We start from the raw sequence: 23,769 nt of genomic DNA, 5'->3' as shown, positions 1-23,769 counted from the left end.
CAGGTACACAAAAATGTTCAGAATACTGAAAGATAATAAAATTACATTTTAAAGTAGATGGCTTAAAAGTACAATGATGAGACTGACATTTGATATTATTTAACTACAAAAAAAAGTTTCATTTATGAATTATGACACCTATTACAACATGTTATAAAATATACTCACAGCTAAGTAGTGGGGTGCTAGACCACCCAAATTTGCAAAGTTTGCCATGTTCCATAGATTAGCCATCATCTGCTGTTGTCTTTTCTGATCTTTTTCCTTCTGAGTATCAGCAAATTTCACAACAAGAGGACTGCTACAGCTCTATAAAAACAAGAGTGTATACAATTCAGAAAACTACATAACATAGTTCTTGCAAGATAGCTGATTGCTATTTGTAAGTAGTTTATGTACAAATTAGCAGTATTTAATGAAGAAAAGAGCCTAAAAATCTTCAAGTAACAATGAAGATTATTAATGGAGAGGAGAAAAAATATCAAATGCTGCTGAAATAGCTTACTTGGAAGAGCATTAGCCTGAACATCTAAAGGTCCCTGGTTCGATACTGGGTTTCGGCATACATTTTTTAGAATGTTAAAGACCTACATATAGATTTAGCCTTCAGTAATTTAGCGGATTGAGATGGTTAGTTTGATGGCCATGATTGTGTGTGTGAATGGCAACTGAAAGCAAAGCATGTGGAGAAAGAAAAATACAACTGCTGAGAAAGGAGATGGAAGGAATGAAGACTGAGTTGAGAAGAGAGAATGAAGATCTTGAGAGGATACAGAGGTTATTATTATTACTATTATTATTATCCCAAGACCCCATGGAATGAAAGACTCATCTAGGAGGTCCTTTTGTCATACACACAGCTCATCATACTATACCTTAAACACTCTCAAATTCTCTGCAGACACCACACTCTCAGGCAAGGCATTCCAATCATTCACAACTCTGCACCAAAAAAACCTGCTTCGCACACCTTCCTCATACAGCTTCCAGGGATGACCTCTGTTTCTCACCTGATCCCCCACTGTTTTCTATAAAAACCTCTCCAACACTGATCCTATAACAACCCCCTTACCAACTTGTATGGATCCAGAGATCAGAAATTACCTTAGTCAGTTGCCCATGGACCCTTTCCAACATCCCTTCATCCTTTTGAAAACCAGGTGACCAAATCTCGGCACTGTAGTCCATGTGTAGCCTAATGAAAGCTTTATACAATGGAAAAAGAATCTCCTTCCTTCTACAAGTCAGTGTCGTCCGCATCCTTTCCAGAATTCTTTCTGTTATCCATGCAATTTTGGTAATGCGACCCTTAAATTTCATCCTTATCCACTATCACCCCAAGATCCCTTATTTCCTCCACCTCCAACAATATATCCCCACCAAGAATAAATTCCACATCCCATTGTTGTTTCCCAAATTTTAAAGCCTTACATTTTGCAACATTAAACTCGCATCCCCATTTCCATACCAACTTTGCATCATCTGCAAACAACTGAATATCCCTATCCAAATCTTTGCCATTATCGTTAACACACAAGTTAAACATCAATGGCCATAAAAGAGACCCCTGAGGCACATCACTAATGACTTTCCTCTTCCAGAATATTCCTCCCCCATATACAACTTGTTGATACCTATAAGACAGCCAGTCTCCAATCCAATACACTAGTCTAATATCCAACCACATCTCCTCTATATTGATTATCAACTTATCTTGTGGTAATCTATCAAAAGCTTTTGCAAAGTCACTGCTGTGTGTGTGCCCCTCTCTTCTGTTCAAGAAAGCCGAAACCTCATTGTATAAGTAAATAGATTACTAAAGCATGACCTCCCATTAGCAAATCCATTCTGTCCATCAAAGATAATACCATTGTTGTCAACCCAATTCTGGATCCTAGATATCACCAGCTTCTCCAATAACTTAATCCCAACATCTGACACACAGTAGGCTTATAATTTGATGCCTAAGTTCCATCACCTCCCTTATGAAACGATCCAATCTTGCCGTCCTTCCACTCCTTTGGGACTTGACCCAATGCAAGATTCATATTTAAAAAATATGTCAAGGCAGATGTCAACTCCCTGGTATATTCATTCAGAATATGCAGTGATATATTATCAAGTTCCACAGCCTTATTAACATCAATTATGCTCAATTCCTCATGCACCTTTTGCTCACTTACAGTCAGTCTCTCCTCCCCATCATCAACTGCTCTCAATCTCTCCATGATGTTACATTCGCAAGAATGAAAAACCTTTATGAACTGCTCATTAAGTATCACCACTATATCTTCTGCAATAGTTGTCTTTATACCATCATTCCAATCAATGTCGTCTTTACACAATCTTTTTTTTTTTTTTTGCTGGCTACATATCGAAATAACTCCCAAAGATTCTTTTTGGCTTCATTAGCTAACTGCTGCTCATACTTTCCTTTTGCTACACTTATCAGCCAAGTCACCCTCCTTGCTTGGTCTTTGTAATCCTCATGGAATTAGTTACCACTTCTCTTATGCTGCCTCCATAATGCCTTTTTTCTCTATATCACATGCTTAATCTCTTCATTCATTCATTTCACGCCTACCATATTTAACCTTCTGACCCTTGGAATACATTTAGTCATTGCATCTACTAGATAGTTCCTGAATATCCTCCAAGCTGTGTTGATCACTTTTCCAGCTAACTACTCATTCCATGCCACAGCTGCAATCTGTATCCTGAACTTCTCATAATCACGAGCTTTGTAGTTCCACATATACCACTTATAGCGGTAAAATGAGTAGAGTGATTGAGGCATTGAATATGAGGCAGGAGCGAGCAAAAGAGTTAATTGTATTAATTGGTACAAATGATTTGAGAGAGAACAAAGATCATGTCAAAATGAATGTCAGAAGACTGCTTGGAAAGATAAAAGAGAATAGTGTGACAGGAAGGGTAGTCAGTGTGTTGCCTAGGTATGATTGCGGTGAAATGAGGCAGAGAGCAAGGATTATGAATGATATTCTGGCTGAAATGTGTGAGGAGATGGGAGTACAGTTTGTTAATGTGTGGAATGAGTTTGAGGGACGAAGTGAGCTGTATGGGAGCGATGGACTGCATTTGAGTGGTTATGGTGTGAGACCCTTGGAGAGACTGCTCCTGGAAAGTAGAGAAGTGAATAGAGAGAATGAATCAGATCGAGAGGGAGTGATGTGGAAGAGTAGAAGAGTAAGACAGGAGAGATTGAAGAAATGGAAATGAATGGGGAAGTGAGTGGTATGAGTATAGAAAATGAGAGAATGGGTGTGCAAGAGGAGCAGGGAAACGGGGAGGCTCAGGGTGGACAGGGGTACACAGTGTGAGAAAGGTGGATGCTCCAAGAGGAAACAGATGGAATTGCAAATGGTTCTAAAATGAAGAAGCAGAAAGGGAAATGGCCCCAGTCCAGCATGGAGAGATCACATCAATCGAGTGGTATCAGTGGAACTAGCTGTAGATCCAGAAATGAGTTGTTGTGTTTGTATACCAATGCTAGAAGTATAAGAAACAAGGCAGATGAAATGGTTGCACTAATTGCGTCTGTGCACCCAGAGATTGTCGGAATAAGTGAGACATAGTTAGATGAGGACGACATCCTGACAGGAATAGAGATGGAAAGGTATGATGTGTTTCGTGAGGATAGAAAGGGTAAAAAGGGAGGGGGGAGTGCTATTGATGATAGAGAAAGAGTTATGTCCATACAAGGTAGAGATGCAAGAGGGAAATAGGGCCAGTGGTTTTGAGGCAGTATGGTGTGAGATAGAGGTGAATAGAAGCAAATACTTAGTGGGATGTTGTTATAGACCTGGTAATGTGGATGGTGGTGTACAGTCAAATAAGCCAAGCAAATAAGAAAAGGGTGATCATTATGGGTCATTTTAATTATGGCAATATAGACTGGAATCAAGAGATAGCAACTGGAAGTAAAGAAAATGAGTTTCTTGAGTTTTTGAGGGATAACTACCTCAGACAGTATGTAACAGAGGGCACACGAGGATTAAGGGTCTTGGATTTGGTCATCTCATCAGAGGATGTAATTATCAATGAGGTGTCAAATCATCCACCAATTGGTGAAAGTCACCATGAGGTGATTATCTGGGTGATTGCCAGCAGTGCAAGGACCCCCTGTGAAAAAAGGGTATATGTGGAACTACAAGGGGGGTGATTATGAAGGGCTCAGGAGACAGCTTGCAGGTGTAGCATGGAATGAGGAGTTACCTGGAAAAGAGATCAATGCAGCTTGGAGGATTTTCAAAAACTATCTAGTACATGCAATGTCTAAATGTATACCATGGGTCAGAAGGTTAAATAAGGTAGGTGTGAGATGGATGAATAAAGAGATTATGCATGCAATACAGAGAAAAAGGGCATTGTGGAGGCAGCAAAAGAGAAGTGGAAGTAACCAATTTCATGAGATCTACAAAGACCAGGTAAGGAGGGTGACTTGGTTGGTGAGAGTAGCTAAAGAGAGATATGAACAGCAGTTAGCTAATGAAGCCAAAAATAATCCTAGGGAGTTCTTTCGATATGCAGCCAGCAAAAGAAAGAATGATTATGGAAGGATGACATTGATTGAGGAAATAGTATAAAGACAGCTGTTGTAGAATGTGTGGTGGAGATACTTAATGAGCAGTTCATAAAGATCTTTCAATCTTGTGAATGTGACTTCATGGAGAGATTAAGAGCAGTTGATGATGGGGAGGAGAGACTGACTGTAAGTGAGCAAGAGGTGTTTGGGGAGTTGAGTAAACTAGATGTAAATAAGGCTGTGGGACTTGATAATATATCACTGCGTATTCTGAAGGAGTGTGCCAGAGAGTTGACACCTGCCTTGACATATTTTTTTAATACGAGTCTTGCACATGGTCAAGTTCCTAAAGAGTGGAAGGAGAGCAAGATTGTGCCACTTCATAAAGGAGGTGATCGAAATCAAGCATCAAACTATAGGCCTATCTCCATGTCAGGTGTTGTGGTTAAGTTGTTGGAGAAGCTTGTAAGAACTAGGATCCAGAGTTGGGTGGACAACAATGGTATAATCTTTGATGGACAGCATGGATTTGCTAAAGGGAGGTCATGTTTTAGTAATCTACTTACTTATTACAATAAAGCGACTGCTTCCTTGGACAGAGCAGAAGGATACACAGTAATATACTTGGATTTCACAAAGGCTTTTGATAGAGTACCTCATGATAAGTTGACAGTCAAACTAGAGCAGATGGGGTTGGATATTAGATTAGTGCATTGGATTGGAGATTGGCTATCTGATAGGTATCAACAAGTTGTGTATGGGGGGTGCGATATCCAGGAAAAGGAAAGTCACTAGTGTAGTGCCTCTGGGGTCTGTTTTAGGGCCATTACTATTTAACTTGTATATTAATGATATTGGCGAAGATTTGGATGGAGATATTCAGTTGTTTGCAGATGATGCAAAGTTGGGACGAACCATAAAGAGTAGTGAGGATGTTGTGGCCTTGCAAGAAGACTTGAATAAATTGATTGGGCATGGAAATGGGGATGTGAGTTCAATGTTGCAAAATGTAAGGTTTTAAAATTTGGAAAACAAAGATGGGATGCAGAATTTATGCTTGGTGAGAATATATTGTTGGAAGTAGAGGAAATAAGAGATCTGGGGGTGATAGTGGATGAGGATCTAAAATTTAGGGGACACATCGCCAAAATTGTGAAGACAACACAAAGACTTCTAAGAATGATGTGGAGGACACTGACGTGTAAAAGTAGGGAGGTTCTTGTTCCATTGTATAAGGCTTTGATTAGGCCACACATGGGCTGTTGTGCCCAGATTTGGTCACCGGGTTTTCAGAAGGATGAAGAGATGTTGGAAAAGGTCCAATGGTGACTGACTAAGGTACTTTCTGACCTATGGAATGTCGAGTATGAGGAAAGATTGAAAAGATGTAATTTGTAGAGTCTGGTGGAGAGAAGGAAGAGGGGAGATATGATAGAGACCTACAAGTTGGTAAGGGGTTGCTATAGGATCAATGGTGGAGAAGTTCTACAGAGAATAGTGGGAGATCAGGGGAGAACCAGAGGTCATCCCTGGAAACTGTATAAAGAGGGTGTGAGTACGGGAGTGAGAGGCAGGTTTTTTTCGTGCAGAGTTGTGAGTGATTGGAATGCCCTGCCTGAGAGTGCGGTGTCTGCAAGGAGTTTGAATGTGTTTAAGACACAGTATGATGAGATGTGTGTGTGAGATAAAAGTACCTCGTAGATGAGTCTTTGACTCCATGAGGTCTTGTTTAATAACAATAATAATATACCATTTCCTTACATAGGTCCTCACAGTGTTGGCAACCACCCAGATAATCACTTCATTTTTACTCTCAATGACTGGAGGGAGATTCAACACCTCATTTATAATAACATCCTCTGATGAGATGATCAAATCCAAGACCCTCAATCCTAGTGTGTCTTCTTTACATACTGTCTGAGGTAGTTGTTTCGCAAAAACTCAAATAACTCATTTTCTTTACTTCTAGTTGCTATCTTATCATTCCAGTCTATATTGCCATAGTTAAAATCGCCCATAATTATTATCCTTTTCTTATTTGCTAGGCTAATTTGATTATACATTTCATAGTCACTACCATCCACATTACGAGGTCTATAACAACATCCAACTAAGTATTTCATTCTATTCGCCTCTATCTCACATCATACTATCTCAAAACTACTGGCACTATTTCCCTCTTGCATCTCTACTTTGTATGGACATAATTTTTTCTCTATATCAATATATCTCTATATCTATATCAATCTCATCAATAGCACTCCCCTCCCTTTTTACCCTTTCTATCCTCACGAAACATATCATACTCATCCATCTCTATTCCTGTCAGGATGCTGTCCTCATCCAACCATGTCTCACTTATTTGAACAATTTCTGGGTGAACAGACTCAGACTCAATTAATGCAACTATTTCATTTGCCTTGTTTCTTACACGTCTAGCATTTGTATACAAAGACAGTAGCTTATTCCTGGATCTGCAGCTAATTCCACTAACACCACGTATTTGATGTGATTTCTCCATGCTATCTCGAGCCATTTCTTTTTCTCCTTATTCATCTTCAAACCATCTTCAGATCCAACTGTTTTCTCTTGATCCCAGGTCATTCCCTTCCCTTTTTTGTCTACATATGAATTCACAGCTTCTTGAAGCATCTACCTTTCTTATGCTGTGTTCCTCTGTCTAACCTGAGTCTCCCTGTTTCCTTTTCTTCCACACCTGTTCTCTCATTTTCTATACTCATGCTGCTCACTTCATCATTCAAAACCACCTCGTCCACCTGTCTTACTCTCCAGTTCTTCCACATCGCTTACTATTTGATCAGATTCATTCTCTGCACTCCAAGTGACTCACACAAAATCCACTCAAATGTAGTCCATCACTCCTATACAGTTCACTTTGTCCTTCAAACTCATTCTACAATTAACAAAATGCACTCATTTGTCCTCACATTTCCACTAACATATTATTATTATTATTATTATTATTATTATTTCGGGCGACTCCAGGAGTCCTTAGACTCATCGAGGGAGGCCCTAAACATCATGTCCACACAACTATGTGATTACATTCTCACAGTATCTATCATACCTTGTCTTGAACTCGTTCACCGTCATAGCACCCACAACAGACTCTGGCAGCTTATTCCACTCATTTACCACTCTAAAAGTAAAGAACCCAGCTCTAACACCCCTGCTAACCACACTCTTGCCCAGCTTCCATAGGTGTCTCCTAGTTCTCCCACCACCAGTCCTGATCTCAAAAATATCCTCTGAATTAATCCTATAGAATCCCTTTAGCAATTTGAATGTCTCAATCATATCTCCCCTCCTACGCCTATCAACTAGTTTCTGCAACCCACAAATCTTCAACCTGTTCTCATATGGTTCATTCCATAGACCTGTTATCATCTTAGTCACTCGCCTCTGGATCCTCTCCACCTCCTCCCCATCAAGAAGGAACCGAGGTGACCAAATCTGGGCACAGTAATCGAGATGAGGTCTTATCAAGGCTCAGTACAGAGGTACAATAACTTGCTTGTCTCTGCTCGTCAAGGTATTTTTCAACAACCAAGTGAGTTGATGAGCTGATTTAGCTACTTTTGCAGTGTGCCCCCTAAACTTCATCTCCTTATCCACCAACACTCACAAGTCCCTGGCCTCATCAATCTCTTGGAGTACAGTTCCACCAATGTGGTATACTGCTACTAATCTTTTCACCCCAAAATGCATAACCTTACATTTTGTCACATTAAATTGACATCCATTCTCCTTAGCCCAGAACTCCAATCTATCTAAGTCATCCTGCAAGACTTTGACATCTTCTGCATTCACTATTGCCCTACCCAACTTTGCATCATCAGCGAACAAATGAATTGTTCCACTTAGATCCTTCCCTATATCGTTAATGAACAGATTAAACAGCAGTGGTCCAAGAACAGAACCCTGCGGCACACCACTAGTCACAGGCTGTCTTTTGGACTCTACTCCTGAATAAACTACTCTTTGATATCTCTCCATCAACCAACCACCTATCCATCTCACCAACCCTATATCCATTCCCATATGTTGTAGTTTACGGATTAGTATTCCATGTGGTATCCTGTCAAACGCCTTTGCCAGGTCCAGCAGTATCACTGTAAATCCATTTCCCTTATCCAGTTCAGCCGTCACCTTGTTATAAAACTTGAGCAAGTTACTGAAGCATGATCTACCCTTCACAAAGCCATGCTGTCCCCTGTACAGTATCTCGTTTTCATCAATCCACTCCTGTATTTTTCCCTTGACTACTTTCTCTAAGACCTTGACAACGACTCCTGATATGCTGATTGGTCGGTAATTTGCAACAGTAGTCTTGGATCCTCCTTTGTGCAGTGAAACTATTTTCCCCTCTTTCCACACCTTCGGGACTAAGCCAGACCTGAGACTCAGATTAAACAACATGGTCAAGGGCATTGATAATTCTTTAGCCGCTTCACGCAAGACCCGTGCCAGTATACCATCCAATCCCACAGATGTGTTCACATTAAGGTTCTGTAATAAACTAGTCACCTCCACTTCATTCATCACTATTCCCGTATAAACTAATGGTTCCTTCACTTTTTCAATGTCACCACCTGGATGATATGCTTTTGCAAAGTGCGCGCTCAGTAACTCCACTATATCGACTGATTTAGTGACCTCCTTAACATCGTTATTCCTTAAAATCATTTTGCCGTGTACAGTTTGTTTCTTGCTTGCAGCATATTGAAAGAACTGTTTTGGATTCTCTTTTGCTTGCAAAGCTAGTTTCTTTTCATAATCCGCTTTTGCTTTTTTTATCACACTCGTTACCTTTCTGGCCTGCACTTTATACCATTCATGTGCCTGCAGGTCACCCCTTTCTTTAAATTCCCTCCACAGTTGTTTCTTTTTTTTGCAGCTCAAGCTTAATGGTGTTATTCATCCATTTAACCCCTACTTGTTTTACTATTCGGACCCTAGGTATACAATCAGCCATTACTTCCTGTAAATGCTCCTTGACCACGTCCCATGCTCCATCGACGTCCAGCCCTTGCAGTTGTACATGCCATGGCACTGATCCAAGCAATCTCCTAAGCTTGTCATACTTGCCAGCACGGTAATTCCACATATACCCTGTCTTAATCGAAAATTGCACACCTTTAGCCACCTCCCAGGTCAAGACCTTATGATCACTCTCACCAATAGGTGGCAACATGGTCATATTCATTACAGTCAAATTCTCAGATGCTATTACCAGGTCAAGCACTCTCACACCCCTAGTATTTTCAATTACATGCTGTCTCAGATAGTTATCCCTTAATAATTGAATACAATCCTTTTCCTTCCTCACATGTGTCCTCTCCTCCTTCCAATCAATGTTACCATAGTTGAAATCCCCCATAATAATTACCCTCCTTCCACTCATTTCATCAATTTCCCTATGCATACTATCTCCACCATCTATTCCATCACCTGGTCTATAGCAGCACCCAACTGTATATTTTATTCTGCCAGTCTGAATCTCACACCAAATAGCCTCAAATGAGCTCCTTTCACTATCCTGCGATACAACTTCAATTCTCCTTGGCTGCAGTTCATCAGCTATCATCAATAATACCCCTCCCCCCATTTTATTCTCTCTGTCCCTCCTAAACACACTATAACCTACACATTCTATCCCACTAACTATATCTTCTTCCGTCAGCCATGTTTCACTAATGCTAATAACCTGTGGCCAGGAAGAGCCAATCAAGGCCAAAAATTCTTCCTTCTTGTTACTAATACTCCTGGCATTAGTATATATGAAATGCAGTGATCCCTTAGTCCCACCCCTATATTGATACGTTATTCTAAATGACCCATTTCCATTTTTTGTCCTTAGTGCTGGCTCGGGTACATTATATACATTCTTACACTCATTTGTCTCACTGATGTCTGTATATCCATTCCCCCCCTCCTTGGTAGTTCTAGTTTCCCTGGTTTTGCACATCCATTTTCACTTCATTCAGCAACACTCTTTCCAGTCTCTGCACACCAAGTCCATTCAAATGCAGGCCATCCATCTTGTATAAGTCCTTTCGCCCTTCAAACTCATTCCACACGTCCACGAATTCCACACCACACCGTCTGCATAACCCACGCATAATGTCATTTGCAATTATGGCCCTCCTCCTAAACTCCTCTCTGTCATACCGCTGCAACAGACTAACCATTCTAACTCTGTCACTCTTTTCTTTCACTACCTTTAACAATACTTTCAAGTCCTCTCTCATAAAAAATTTATCACCTTTCAATTCATTCGTACCCGCCACAATTATTAATTCTTTCACCCTCTGTTTTTGCACTCTAATACTCTCACTTACATCCTTAAATTTCGCACCCGGTAAGTACGATTTAGTTACACTGCCATCTATCACCCCTCTTAATAATGAGTCACCATACAACACTCAATATCATTCATAATCCTTGCGCTCTGCCTCATCTCACCACTATCATATCTGGGCAACAGACTTATTACCTTTCCTATCACACTACTCTCTTTTATCCGTCACAACCACCTGATATCCAATCTGATGTGTTTTTTATTTGCAGTGAAGTCATTTGTACCTATTACAACTACCAACTCTTTTGCTTGCTTGCTTCACATATCTAATGCCTCAAACACTCTACTCATTCTACCTCCAGTAAAACATACCTTATGCATCCACTCGTCCAGAACACCTTTAATAACTGAATCACCATATGATGCCACTCGCGAGTCTTTCGTTAACTCTTTCATACCAACATTATTCATTTTAATCATTTTCGCTCTTCCATACATATCTCGAATTTTCTTAACTTCATTCCACATCCATTTTATCTCTTGCCCAAGTCAACCTTCGAATCTTGCATCACATTTTCATCATTCATTCTTTTGAATTTTTGGACTTTCGAACCTTTTGTTGTACTTTCACTGTTATTCATTCTTTTGAATTTTTGAACTTTCAAACCTTGAATCAAACTTTAGCTCTCATTCATTCTTTTGAATTTTCGAACTTTTGAACCTTGTGTCATACACACTTGTTCACAGTCAACGCCGCTCATCACCTTATCTCCAACTGCATCTTGTTTTTCAACTTCCGCCACATTCACTTCACTTTCATCTTTCTTACCATCGCTCGTTCTCTTTTCAAAACATTTTTAACACTTTTTCTCTGCTCTTTTACACCATCCATTTCTATCAGGCAAGCACTCATTCTCCTCGCGGCTCTGGTTACTAACACCAGGTTGAACTATATATATATCTATAGGATTGAATGTGTGTAGAAAATGTAGGGAGAATGCGGAATTGAAGTGTATTTCGGATCGTGAGTGTGATATTTTTGTCAACCTTCAGAATGAAGGGAACAGGGATATGACAAGAAACGGCAAGGTTGTACATGAAAATTGTGAGAGTGTGAATGTAGAAAGTGTGAATGATAGTATAAATGGTTTCTCAGAGAACAAAAAAGATGAGATAGATGCATTGAGTGAGATCGCGTTGTTGAATAGTGCGATAGAAAGAGCAAAACAGCAGCTAGAGTGCATGAACAAAAGTAGACTGAATGAACCAACCAATAATAAAAGGTATGACAGGAAAAATAGACGTATGAATGTGAACATGAACAAAATGAAGGATAGAGTGCTGTATGGAGACTCGTTAGTACGAGGTGTGTTAGTAGAGGATTTGACAAAATCGTACCAACCTGGTGCGACCATAAAGGATGTAACTGCGTCTATTAGAGAGCAAAAGGAAAGGGTGAAAGAAATGATTGTTGTGGCAGGTACGAATGATTTGAAAGGAGATAAAATGGAAATGATAGAAGACCTGAATGAATTGTTTGAGGTAGCAAAAGAAAACAGTGAGAGAGTTAGAATGATTAGTCTTTTGCCACGGTATGACAGTGAAATGTTTAAAAGGAGGGCTATAATTGCAAATGACTTTATGCGTGGGTTATGTATGACGAGTGGTGTGGAATTTGTGGATGTGTGGAGTGAGTTTGATGGGCGAAAGGATCTATATAAGATGGATGGCTTGCATTTGAATGGTTACGGTGTAAGAAGACTTGAGAAAGTGTTGCTGAATGTAGTGGATGTGCAAATTCAGGGAAACTAGATTTGTTAGGGGAGGGGGAGTAGAGATACAGTCCTTATGGAGGCAGTTGAATGTAAGAATGAATATAATATGCCAGAGCAAATAAGGACAACAAATCTGAGTGGGATAGTTAATATAAGGCATCAAGATAGGGTTGGAGCTAATGGGGGTCTTAAATTCATGTACACTAATACTAGGAGTATTAGGAACAAGAAGGAAGAGTTTTTGGCCATGGTTGGCACTTCCAGACCACAGGTTATAGGTATTAGTGAAACATGGCTGACTGTAGATGATATAACTAGTGGGATTGAATGTGATGGGTATAGTGTGTTCAGGAATGACAGAGAGAATAAAATGGGGGGAGGAGTATTGTTGATGATAGCTGATGAGCTCCAGCCAAGGAGAATAGAAGTTGAATTGCAGGATAGAGAAAAGAGCACATTTGAGGCCATTTGGTGTGAGATTGTGGCTAGCAGAACTAAATATACAATTGGGTGCTGCTATAGACCAGGTGATGGAAAAGATGGTGGTGACAGTATGCACAAGCAAATAGAAGAAATGGGTGGAAGGAGGGTGATTATTATGGGAGATTTCAACTATGGTCGCATTGATTGGAGTGAGGAGAGGACACACGGGAGGAAGGAACTGGATTTTATGCGTTTATTAAGGGATAACTATCTGCGACAGCATGTAATGGAAAATACTAGGGGTCAGAGAGTGCTTGACCTAGTAATTACATCTGAGGATTTGGCTGTAACAAATATGACCACATTGCCACCAATCGGTGAGAGTGATCATAGGGTCTTAACTTGGGAGGTGGCTAAAGGTGTAGAATTTTCAATTAAGACAGGGTACATGTGGAATTATCGGGCTGGAAAGTATGACAAGCTTAGGAGTTTGATTGGTTCAGTGCCATGGCATGTACAACTGCAAGGACTAGAAGGTGATAGTGCATGGGAGGTAGTTAAGAAGTGCTTGCATGAAGCAATGGCTGACTGTATACCTAGAGTCCGAATAATAAATCAAGTAGGGGTTAAATGGATGAATAACACCATTAAGTTTGAGTTGCAAAAAAAGAAACAACTATGGAGTGAATTTAAGGAGAAGGGTGACCGGCAGGCACATGAACGGTATAAAGCACAGGCCAGAATGGTGACGAGTGTGGTAAGAAAAGCAAAAAAGGATTACGAAAGAACATTGGCCATGCAGGCTAAAGAGAATCCTAAACAGTTTTTTAGATATGTAGCAAGTAAAAGGAAAAATGTACATGGCAGATTGATTTTAAAGAATGCCGATGGTAGGGAGGTAACTGAATCAGTTGAGATAGTTGAGTTACTGAGTGAGCACTTTGCAAAAGTATATCATCCAGGTGGTGACATTGCAGAAACGAATAAACCAGTAGATTATACGGGAATTGTGGTTAATGAAGTGGAGGTGAGTAGTCTATAGCATAACCTCAATGTCAATACATCTGTGGGATTGGATGGTATACCAGCTCGTGTTGTACGAGAAGCAGCTAAAGAATTGTCAGTACCCTTGACCATTTTGCTTAATTTGAGTCTCGGGTCTGGGTTAGTCCCAAGCGGGTGGAAAGAGGGGAAAATAGTTCCACTGCATAAAGGTGGTTCCAAGACTGCTGTAGTAAATTACCGACCGATTAGCATATCAGGAATCATTGTCAAGGTCTTAGAGAAAATAGTCAAGAGGAAAATACAAGATTGGATAGAAGAAAATGGGATACTGCATCGGGGACAGCATGGTTTTGTGAAGGGTAGGTCATGCCTCAGTAACTTGCTCACGTATTATAACACAGTGACGGCTGAACTGGATAAGGGTAATGGGTTTACGGTGATTCTACTGGACCTTGCCAAGGCCTTTGACAGGATTCCACATGGAATTCTAATCAGTAAATTGCAGCATATGGGAATGGACATAGGGTTGGTGAGATGGATAGGAGGGTGGTTGACGGAGAGATATCAGAGAGCGGTTTACTCGGGAGTAGAGTCCACAAGACGGCCTGTGACTAGTGGTGTGCCACAAGGATCTGTTCTTGGACCACTGCTGTTTAATTTGTTCATAAATGATATAGGAAATGATCTGAGAGGAACAGTTCATTTGTTTGCGGATGATGCGAAGTTGGGTAGGGCAATAGTGAATGCAGATGACGTCAAAATTTTGCAGGATGATTTGGACAGATTGGAGGTCTGGGCTAAGGAGAATGGATGTCAGTTTAATGTGGCAAAATGTAAGGTTATGCATTTTGGGGTGAAAAGATTGGCGGCAGTTTACTGCATTGGTGGAACCGTGCTCCAGGAAATTGATGAGGCACGAGATTTAGGAGTGTTGGTAGATAAGGAATTGAAATTTAGGAGACACATTGCAAAAGTGACTAAAACAGCTCATCAAATCACTTGGTTGCTGAAGAATACGTTGACAAGCAGAGACAAGCAGGTTATTGTTCCTCTGTATCGAGCCTTGATAAGACCCCATCTAGACTACTGTGCTCAGATTTGGTCACCTAGGTTTCTTCTTGATGGGGAGGAGGTGGAGAGGATCCAGAGGCGAGTGACCAAGATGATAGCAGGTCTGTGGAATGAACCGTATGAGAACAGGTTGAGGATTTGTGGGTTGCAAAAATTGGTTGATAGGCGGAGGAGGGGAGATATGATTGAGACATTCAAATTACTGAAGGGTTTCTATAAAACTAATTCAGAAGATATTTTTGAGAACAGGGCTGGTTGTGGGAGGACTAGGGGACATCCATGGAAACTGGGCAAAAGTGTGGTTAGTAAAGGTGTTAGAGCTGGGTTCTTTACTTTTAGAGTAGTGAATGAGTGGAATGCGCTCCCTGAGTCTGTGGTGGATGCTGTGACAGTGAATGAGTTTAAGGCGAGGTATGATAGATACTGTATGAATGTCAAATAGTTGTGATGAATATGATTTGGGGCCTCCCTCGATGAGTCCAATGACTCCCTGGAGTTGCCCGTAATAATAATAATAATAATAATAATAATAATAATATATATATACCGGGTGATCCAAAAGTCACATAAAAAGTAAAAATTTAATAATTCGAAAAGTATAGACAGTAGTATGATGCGGTTTTCACACAAATGCACAGAAAGACATGGGATTTTTTTTAATAATGAAAAATTTTATTGCCAGAATAGTTACATTTGTCACCGTTAGGTGGCACTATAGCAGTCCCAGAGCTGCTACCTGTCACTACTTAAACCATGAGGTACATAAATTTCAGATGTAGTGAATACTGAAGTTAAACTTTCAGCATTTAACGTTTATTACTGAAGTTAAACGTTCTGCCAAGGTGAGGCATGTCATCATTATGAGATAAAGCACTTTTAGTTAAGCTGTATTATAAGAACTCTTAATGTGCAAGTGTGGCTTTGCGCACCTATCGTTCAATGCGAGGTATTAGAAGTGGAAAGGGCCCAATGTCTTGTTCCTCAATGATAGCTATGATAAAAAGGTTTTAGGACATTGGCAGTTTGGAAGCATGTGCAAGAAGTGGGAGACTCAAAAAAACTATTGCAGTTGTGCACGAGGTCGAACACGAGACCGACACACAATCGGCAGCTTCCGCACATGGGGAATGCAGTGTGTGTGCGAAATTTCAAGACGAACTGGCATTTCGTACGAGACTGTGTTGCGATTACTCAGGATCATCCTTAAGAAGTATCCTTACAAAATCCAACATGTACAGGAACTGAAACCAACCGATTTCGAGAGACATCATGAATATGCAAATTGGGATTTTCAACAGATGGAAAACTATGCGGACTGGTTGTCAAATGTCCTGTGGATGAGGTGCACTTTTCGCTTAATGGAAGTGTAAATGTGCACAACTACCGCATCTAGGTGAGAGAGAACCCACACGCGATTGTGGAAACTCCTTTGAATCAGCCAAAGGTGTGGGTTCACTGCATCATTAATTATAGGCCCCTTTTTCTTTGAGGAAGTTCACAGTGGTACATTTCGAACTGTTTCTGTCACAGGCGAACATTATGCAACATTTTTAAGAGATGGCATCATTCCCTCCTTGCAAGAGAGGCAAGTGCTCCATAGTGTAACATTCATGCAGGATGGAGCACCTCCACACATCACAGGTCCTGTCCAACACCTGCAGCGATCAACATTTGGTGATGACTGTGTCCTCAGTCGCTCTTCCCCGCATGAATGGCGGCCAAGTTCTCCAGACCTTACACCTTGTGACTTTTGGTTATGGGGCTACTTGAAGTCACAAGTGTTCAGAGGTCGGCCGACGTCATTGGCCATGTTGAAAGAAGCTATTTGCCATCATGTGACAGGAATTACAGCTGAAACCATCTTTGATGCTGAGCAGGGTATTGTGCCACGTCCATTCTCATGAATGACGGCTGTCACATTGAACATTTGTAATCCTAGCTGCGTTGCAAACTGTGCTATGCCACTGCACAAACTACTGACAAAACTGAAGCGCCACCTGTCGGTGGCAAATGTAACTATTCTGGTAATAAAATTTTTCGTTATTACAAAAAAAATCCCATATCTTTCTATGCATTTCTGTGAAAACTGCATCGTTCTCCTGTCTATACTTTTCAAATTATTGAATTTTTACTTTTTCTGTTACTTTTGGATCACCCGGTATATATATCAATACAAAATTAATAATGGAAAAAACTCACGTACAAAGATTATTTAATAGTATAATTTTCACCTGTGTGTCACAGGCATCTTCAGTTCATTAAGCTCAAATTAAACAATAACTGACAATTCCAAAAAGCGCCACCTAAGTAGCTGGTGTAAGATAACTAAAAAGGTCAATAACTTTCCTAAAAATAAAAATAATAAAAATAATAAAATAAAATAAAAATAATAATAATAATAAAAACAAATCAATACAATAAAGCTAGGAAAGATTAGCTGATTTGTAAAGTACTATCTCCCATAAAGGGGATAGACGTAAGACGTCGGATCTGTTTAAGTTAGGAGAATGAAGTAGAGTTTCACATGTTTCTTTATAAATGCGTTCCATGAGAAACTGACTTTTGTGAAGAACTCTTGTCTTTCTCCAATGAACTCTGTGTCTAGTGAAGATGGCATGTTCTGCAAGTCCAGACTTTTTAGGTTAAAAGTATTTAATATAAGCTTGGTGTTCTTCTAACCGAATAGGGGCAGATCTTCCCGTTTGTCCGAAATAAGATAATCCACAAGAGCACGGAATATGATAGACACCTGGATGATTAAGATGTGGAAGCTTGTCCTTAGGAGAAGTGAGAAAGGTGGAGATTTTTCTGAACGGTCGAAAGGCAACAAAAATATTCAGTGGTTTTAAAACTTTTGATATACATTCTTTATTTGAGTTGTAAGTCAGCAGTTAGAATTGAAGGAAGTACAGGAAGATGGTTTAATGTTAAATCTGGTGTGAGACAAGGATGTACATTATCCCCTCTGTTATTCATTATCTATATGGATCACATTATGAAGGAAAGTGGTATTAAACATGATATCAAAATTGGAGATGTTAATGTCAGCTCTTTGCTTTATGCAGATGATGTTATACTTCTAAATAAATCCGCTACAAGTTTGCAAGATTCTCTGACTAAATTGAATAGCTGTTGTAAGAGATATGGTATGAAGGTCAGCAATAAAAAGACAAAGACAATGAAAATAGGCAGAATCATTGAAAATGTCAACTGTGCTGTGAATGGAGAACATGTGGAACAAGTAAAACATTTCAGCTACTTAGGCACAATTTTTACTGAAGATAGTAAATTAAATATAGAAATAGACAACAGAATCAGTAAAGCTAGTATGGTGGGAAGTCAACTGAATAAATTCATATGGAATAAGAGAGAAATTAGTCGGAACACTAAATTAGCTGTATACAAGACAGTGTTCAAACCAGTTTTAACTTATGGATCTGAGAACTGGGTCAGAAGTAAAACACTTGACCAAAGACTAGAGACCGCAGATATGAGAGTCCTGAGAAAGATTAGAGGCGTGAACAGATGGCATCAATGGCAATATCATATTAAAAAGGAGGATATTAGGAAAGAATTTGACATTGTCAGCATCCAGGAATGCATTAGCAGAGCTAATCTCAGGTGGTATGGTCACTTAAATAGAATGGGAGAGGAAAGATTAGCAAAACAAGTGTTCTCTGCCAGGTTGGCAGGAAAACGACGCAGAGGAAGACCAAGATGTAGGTGGATTGATACGGTACAAAGTGCCTTAGATGACAGAAATATAAGATCTGATAATGTTGGCGTCTTGACAAGTAACAGACTGATTTGGAGGAAAATTGTAGATAGGAAGTTAGTAATGATGTAATTTTTTCATGCAGTACTGTCATATCCTGTACACCCCTTGAGGGTACATTGCAGGAATTTGATGATGATGATGATGCTACACATTCACTGATGCCTTGTACATAAGGGATAGTAATGAGCATTATTTCTTCTGTGTTTGAAGAGGAAGACATATTAAAACTACTCAAAGTTCTTTTAATGAAGCAATTCTTATAACCATTAGATAGAAAGGAAGAAGTTATATATTGTAGTTCTTTCTGTAAAAGATCGTCTGAAGAACAAAAGGAGTGGGCCTGATGAACCAATGTTTTAATAGTTCCTGCCTTTTGACTGGGATGGTGATGAGATTCCGCATGGATATAATGGCCTGTATGAGTCTTCTTTCTATAAACATAGAAATGTAGGTTACCATCTGGTTGGCGAAGAATTAGAAGATCTAAAAAGGCTAACTGCTTATTTGATTCTACTTCTAGGGTAAACGTGATTTTTTAGCTTCGTGTAGCTGATTATTTAAAAGAGACTTACTAGCTTTGAAGTAGATCCGATGAGCTTTTGGGGACCTAAAAACTTCTTTTATTTTACAACAGGTTGGAATAACCTGGGCCATCTTACATCGTTTAAGGAATATTAATCTGTTAATGCATTTGGCCTTCTTTACCAATATTTTACCGTATCTAGCAGATTGTTTGGAATTAGACTCTCCGTGAAGGCTAGCAATAAGTTTTAAAAGAGGTATACCGTGAGTAGACATATCGATACAGAATTAATAATGGAAAAAACTCACATACAAAGATTATTTAATAGTATAATTTTCGCCTGTGTGTCACAGGCATCTTTTTTTTCATAACATAGACAGGGATATTCGATCCTTATCCCAAAAAACAGCCAACAGATTACGTTTTGAATGTGCACAAATTCTTTTTCATGCCAAGCCTCCTCATCCTAATCTTTCTTACTCTGAGTTTAAAGCATTGAAATCACTGAAGAATAACATTAATTTAATTATTACGAAAGCTGATAAGGGAAGGCTGTAGTGATTCAAGATAGGTAGGAATATGAGAGAAAAATGTCTCTTTTACTTCACGACTATTCAACTTATAGGCTTCTTACATCGGATCCTACCCAGAGTCAATTGAAAAGACTTAATTCTCTTATAGACAATGTATCTACCTGGAATGAAGATCAAAAGAAAAAACTTAAAACCTTCTTCGGTCGTCCACCTAGATTGTATGGTCTTCCTAAAGTTCATAAACCAGGCATCCGTTAAGGCCAGTCATAGATTGTATAGGTTACCCCACTTACAAAATCTCAAAATTTTTATCAAATTTACTCTCCTCTTCAACTAGAAGAACTGATACTTATATAAACAATACTTTGGATTTCAAATATAAAATTTCAGATCTTCATGTGGACGTTTCTGATATCATGAGCAGTTTAGATGTTGTTTCTTTATTTACAAATGTGCCTCTTTCGGAAAGTATTGAATTACTACAACAGGAATTTCTTTGAGACATTGTAAACGTATTTGATTTTGTAATAAATTCTGGTTATTTTTCCTTTAAAAATAAGTTGTATCAACAAATTGAAGGAACAGCAATGGGTAATCCTCTTTCTCCTGCTATCTCCAATTTCTTTATGGAACATTTTGAACAACGTATCTTTGACAACATTTCTCCCAGACCTACTCATTGGTTCAGATATGTCGATGACATTTTTGCTGTATGGAATGGCTCTTCAGATGAACTTCAGCAATTTCTTTTCTCACTAAGTTAGACGCATTTCATCCTAGGATCAAGTTTACCCTAGAAGTAGAATCAAATAAGCAGTTAGCCTTTTTAGATCTTCTAATTCTTCGCCAACAAGATGGTAACCTACATTTCTCAGTTTATAGAAAGAAGACTCATACAGGCCATTATATCCATGCAGAATCTCATCACCAGCCCAGTCAAAAGGCAGGAACTATTAAAACACTGGTTCATCGGGCCCACTCCTTTTGTTCTACAGACGATCTTTTACAGAAAGAACTACAATATATAACTTCTTCCTTTCTATCTAATGGTTATAAGAATTGCTTCATTAAAAGAACCTTGAGTAGTTTTAATATGTCTTCCTCTTCAAACACAGAAGAAATAATGCGCATTACTATCCCTTATGTATAAGGCATCAGTGAACGTATAGCAAAAGTTTTAAAACCACTGAATATTTTTGTTGTCTTTCGACCATTTAGAAAAATTTCCAACTTTCTCGCTTCTCCTAAGGACAAGCTTCCACATCTTAATCATCCAGGTGTCTATCAGATTCCGTGCTCTTGTGGATTATCTTATTTCGGACAAACGGGAAGATCTGCCCCTATTCGGTTAGAAGAACACCAAGCTTATATTAAATACTTTCAACCTAAAAAGTCTGGACTTGCAGAACATGCCATCTCACTAGACACAGAGTTCATTGGAGAAAGACAAGAGTTCTTCACAAAAGTCAGTTTCTCATGGAACGCATTTATAAAGAAACATGTGAAACTCTACTTCATTCTCCTAACTTAAACAGATCCGACGGCTTACATCTATCCCCTTTATGGGAGATAGTACTTTACAAATCAGCTAATCTTTCCTAACTTTTTATTGTATTGATTTGTTTTTATTATTATTATTTTTTTTTTTTTTTTATTATTTTTATTTTTAGGAAAGTTATTGACCTTTTTAGTTATATTACACCAGCTACTTAGGTGGCGCTTTTTGGAATTGTCAGTTATTGTTTAATTTGAGCTTAATGTACTGAAGATGCCTGTGACACACAGGTGAAAATTATACTATTAAATAATTTTTGTACGTGAGTTTTTTCCGTTATTAATTTTGTATCGATATGTCTACTCACGGGATACCTCTTTTAAAACTTACCAGTATATATATATCAGTGGCGTCGATGCCAATTTAGGTTGGGTGTGCTGTCGTGTGGGTTATACAGCAAAAATGTCGATGACATTTTTGCTGTATGGAATGGCTCTTCGGATGAACTTCAACAATTTCTTTTCTCACTAAGTTAGACGCATTTCATCCTAGGATTTGTAAGGCAGGTTGCAGCTTTGCAACCTGCCTTACAAATTTCACGTCAATTTGACCATATGCATGGCCATGTGTCCACAGAAAATTTTCCAAGGGGAAGCAAAGCTTGGAGACAAATAGTTACATCAATAAATTTTTATAATTATTGATTTAATTAAACAATTACATCAATAAATGTCTCTTAGCATTTTTTGATGTAATTATTTGTCTATGTAAACTATAAATACATTATTTTCATTTTACATCGATTTTAATGATCATTAATTCTTGGGGAAAAAAAGTACTCAGAATCAATACAGTTTTTAGCATAATTTCATATATAAAAAAATTGACCGGCATATTTTATTAAAAATCAACTACTTAATTAATCCCAAAATCTTAAATTAAATTATTTCAATTTAATAGCAAAAAAATCATAAAACTAACAAGTAAAGTTATATTAAATTACATACACTTACCTTTAAAAATGTATTTTTCTGTTTACATTTGTTTCACTATAAATTTACAATTCACACTTCACTCAATGACTCACGAGACACAGAGAGCAAACGGACTGGTCTCTGTTCACAACAGTAATGAATGAACATTTTTTTCACAAATCAGAAAAAGATGAACCAAAAACAGGAACACATGTTTTATTGCTGCAATAAAACATGTGTTCCATGGCTACCCCACCGTGGGCCAAAACAAGCCTACCCATAATAAAATTTTAAGACAGACAAAGCATCCCAAGGGGGTGTAAGATTACATATCTCAATCACTTTTGCAATTATAATTTGTGGAATTTTTTTACTTGATCCCATGGGGAAGAGCCCCATTTGTCCTCCCCCCTCCCTGCGGACGCCATGATCGTGTGATTGCATTTTTATCAATGTATGAAAGTTTTGAGAGTGCATAGAGCATCAGCGCTCATTTTAATTGGCCCAATGCAATTAATTGCAAGATAACTTTGAATACTTCTGCATAGAGTGGGGGAACAATCTGTTTGTTTTAGGATTTATTAGAAAACAACAATGAGGGTGAATGCTATATTTGGTTGGTATATTTGAAATGCTCAAAGATGAAAATATGTGAACCATCATTTATAAAACATGTAAGAATAGGAAAAAATAAGTGTGAGTAGAAACACTTTCATTAACGGTAAACAAATTATTAATAATTATAATTTGTGATATGTGTGTCCTATAAGTTGCTGGGTAGAGCAAATAGCACAATCCTATGAAGTCTAAACATGAATTAGTGAATTTATGATGGCATAATTAAAAAAAAAAAAAAAAACATATGAAGAGAGAGAGAGAGAGTATTGCAGGAATAAACATGGTTTGATGAAGCAGCAAATCATCTAGTAAAATTTCTCTGGTTTGTGTATATTTCACTCCGTTCCAAAAATTTTATTTTGTTTACTGAGCCTCAGTATACATAACATTCAATCATTATTGGAATAATCCACACTTTCGGGAATCCTACATTCATTTGTTTTTTTTTATAGTATCAGCGGTTCTTCTGTCTTATCAATCTCACATATGCTGGTATTTTATTTTGTTATAGATCAACAACATCTTATAATACACAGAATATTCATTTTTATTGAGGAATAGATATTTTTTTACTGCCTGTTGTTTCCGAAGACTAGAATAAAAATATCTCTATACCGTTAAAAAACTTTGCAACCTCAACAGATGCTATACTGCACAAGCAAAAGAAAAAACAATTAGCATTATTCTCCTAACATCCACTTTCAAA

At 38.6% G+C, this 23,769-nt stretch overlaps 1 protein-coding gene across 10 annotated transcripts in view; it reads right to left on the bottom strand.

Moving 5' to 3' along the window:
• LOC150097830 (CUGBP Elav-like family member 1-A) overlaps positions 1-23,769 on the bottom strand; it is an 816,588-nt gene that overhangs the window by 335,760 nt on the left and 457,059 nt on the right. For all 10 annotated transcript variants that reach the window (XR_016549571.1, XR_016549569.1, XR_016549568.1 and 7 more), the window contains one exon: positions 169-309. Coding sequence is in view for 1 of the 10 variants with exons in the window: in XM_090406005.1 (XP_090262131.1) it covers positions 169-309 (141 nt within the window). In the remaining 9 variants the exon portion in view is untranslated. The remainder of the gene's footprint in view (positions 1-168; positions 310-23,769) is intronic.

The sequence above is a fragment of the Typopeltis vanoorti genome, chromosome 16 (genome assembly GCF_054136105.1).
Source record: "Typopeltis vanoorti isolate ZY-2024b chromosome 16, IOZ_Tvanoo_1.0, whole genome shotgun sequence".
NCBI lineage: Eukaryota > Metazoa > Arthropoda > Arachnida > Uropygi > Thelyphonidae > Typopeltis > Typopeltis vanoorti.
This window is presented reverse-complemented; position numbering and strand designations above follow the sequence as displayed.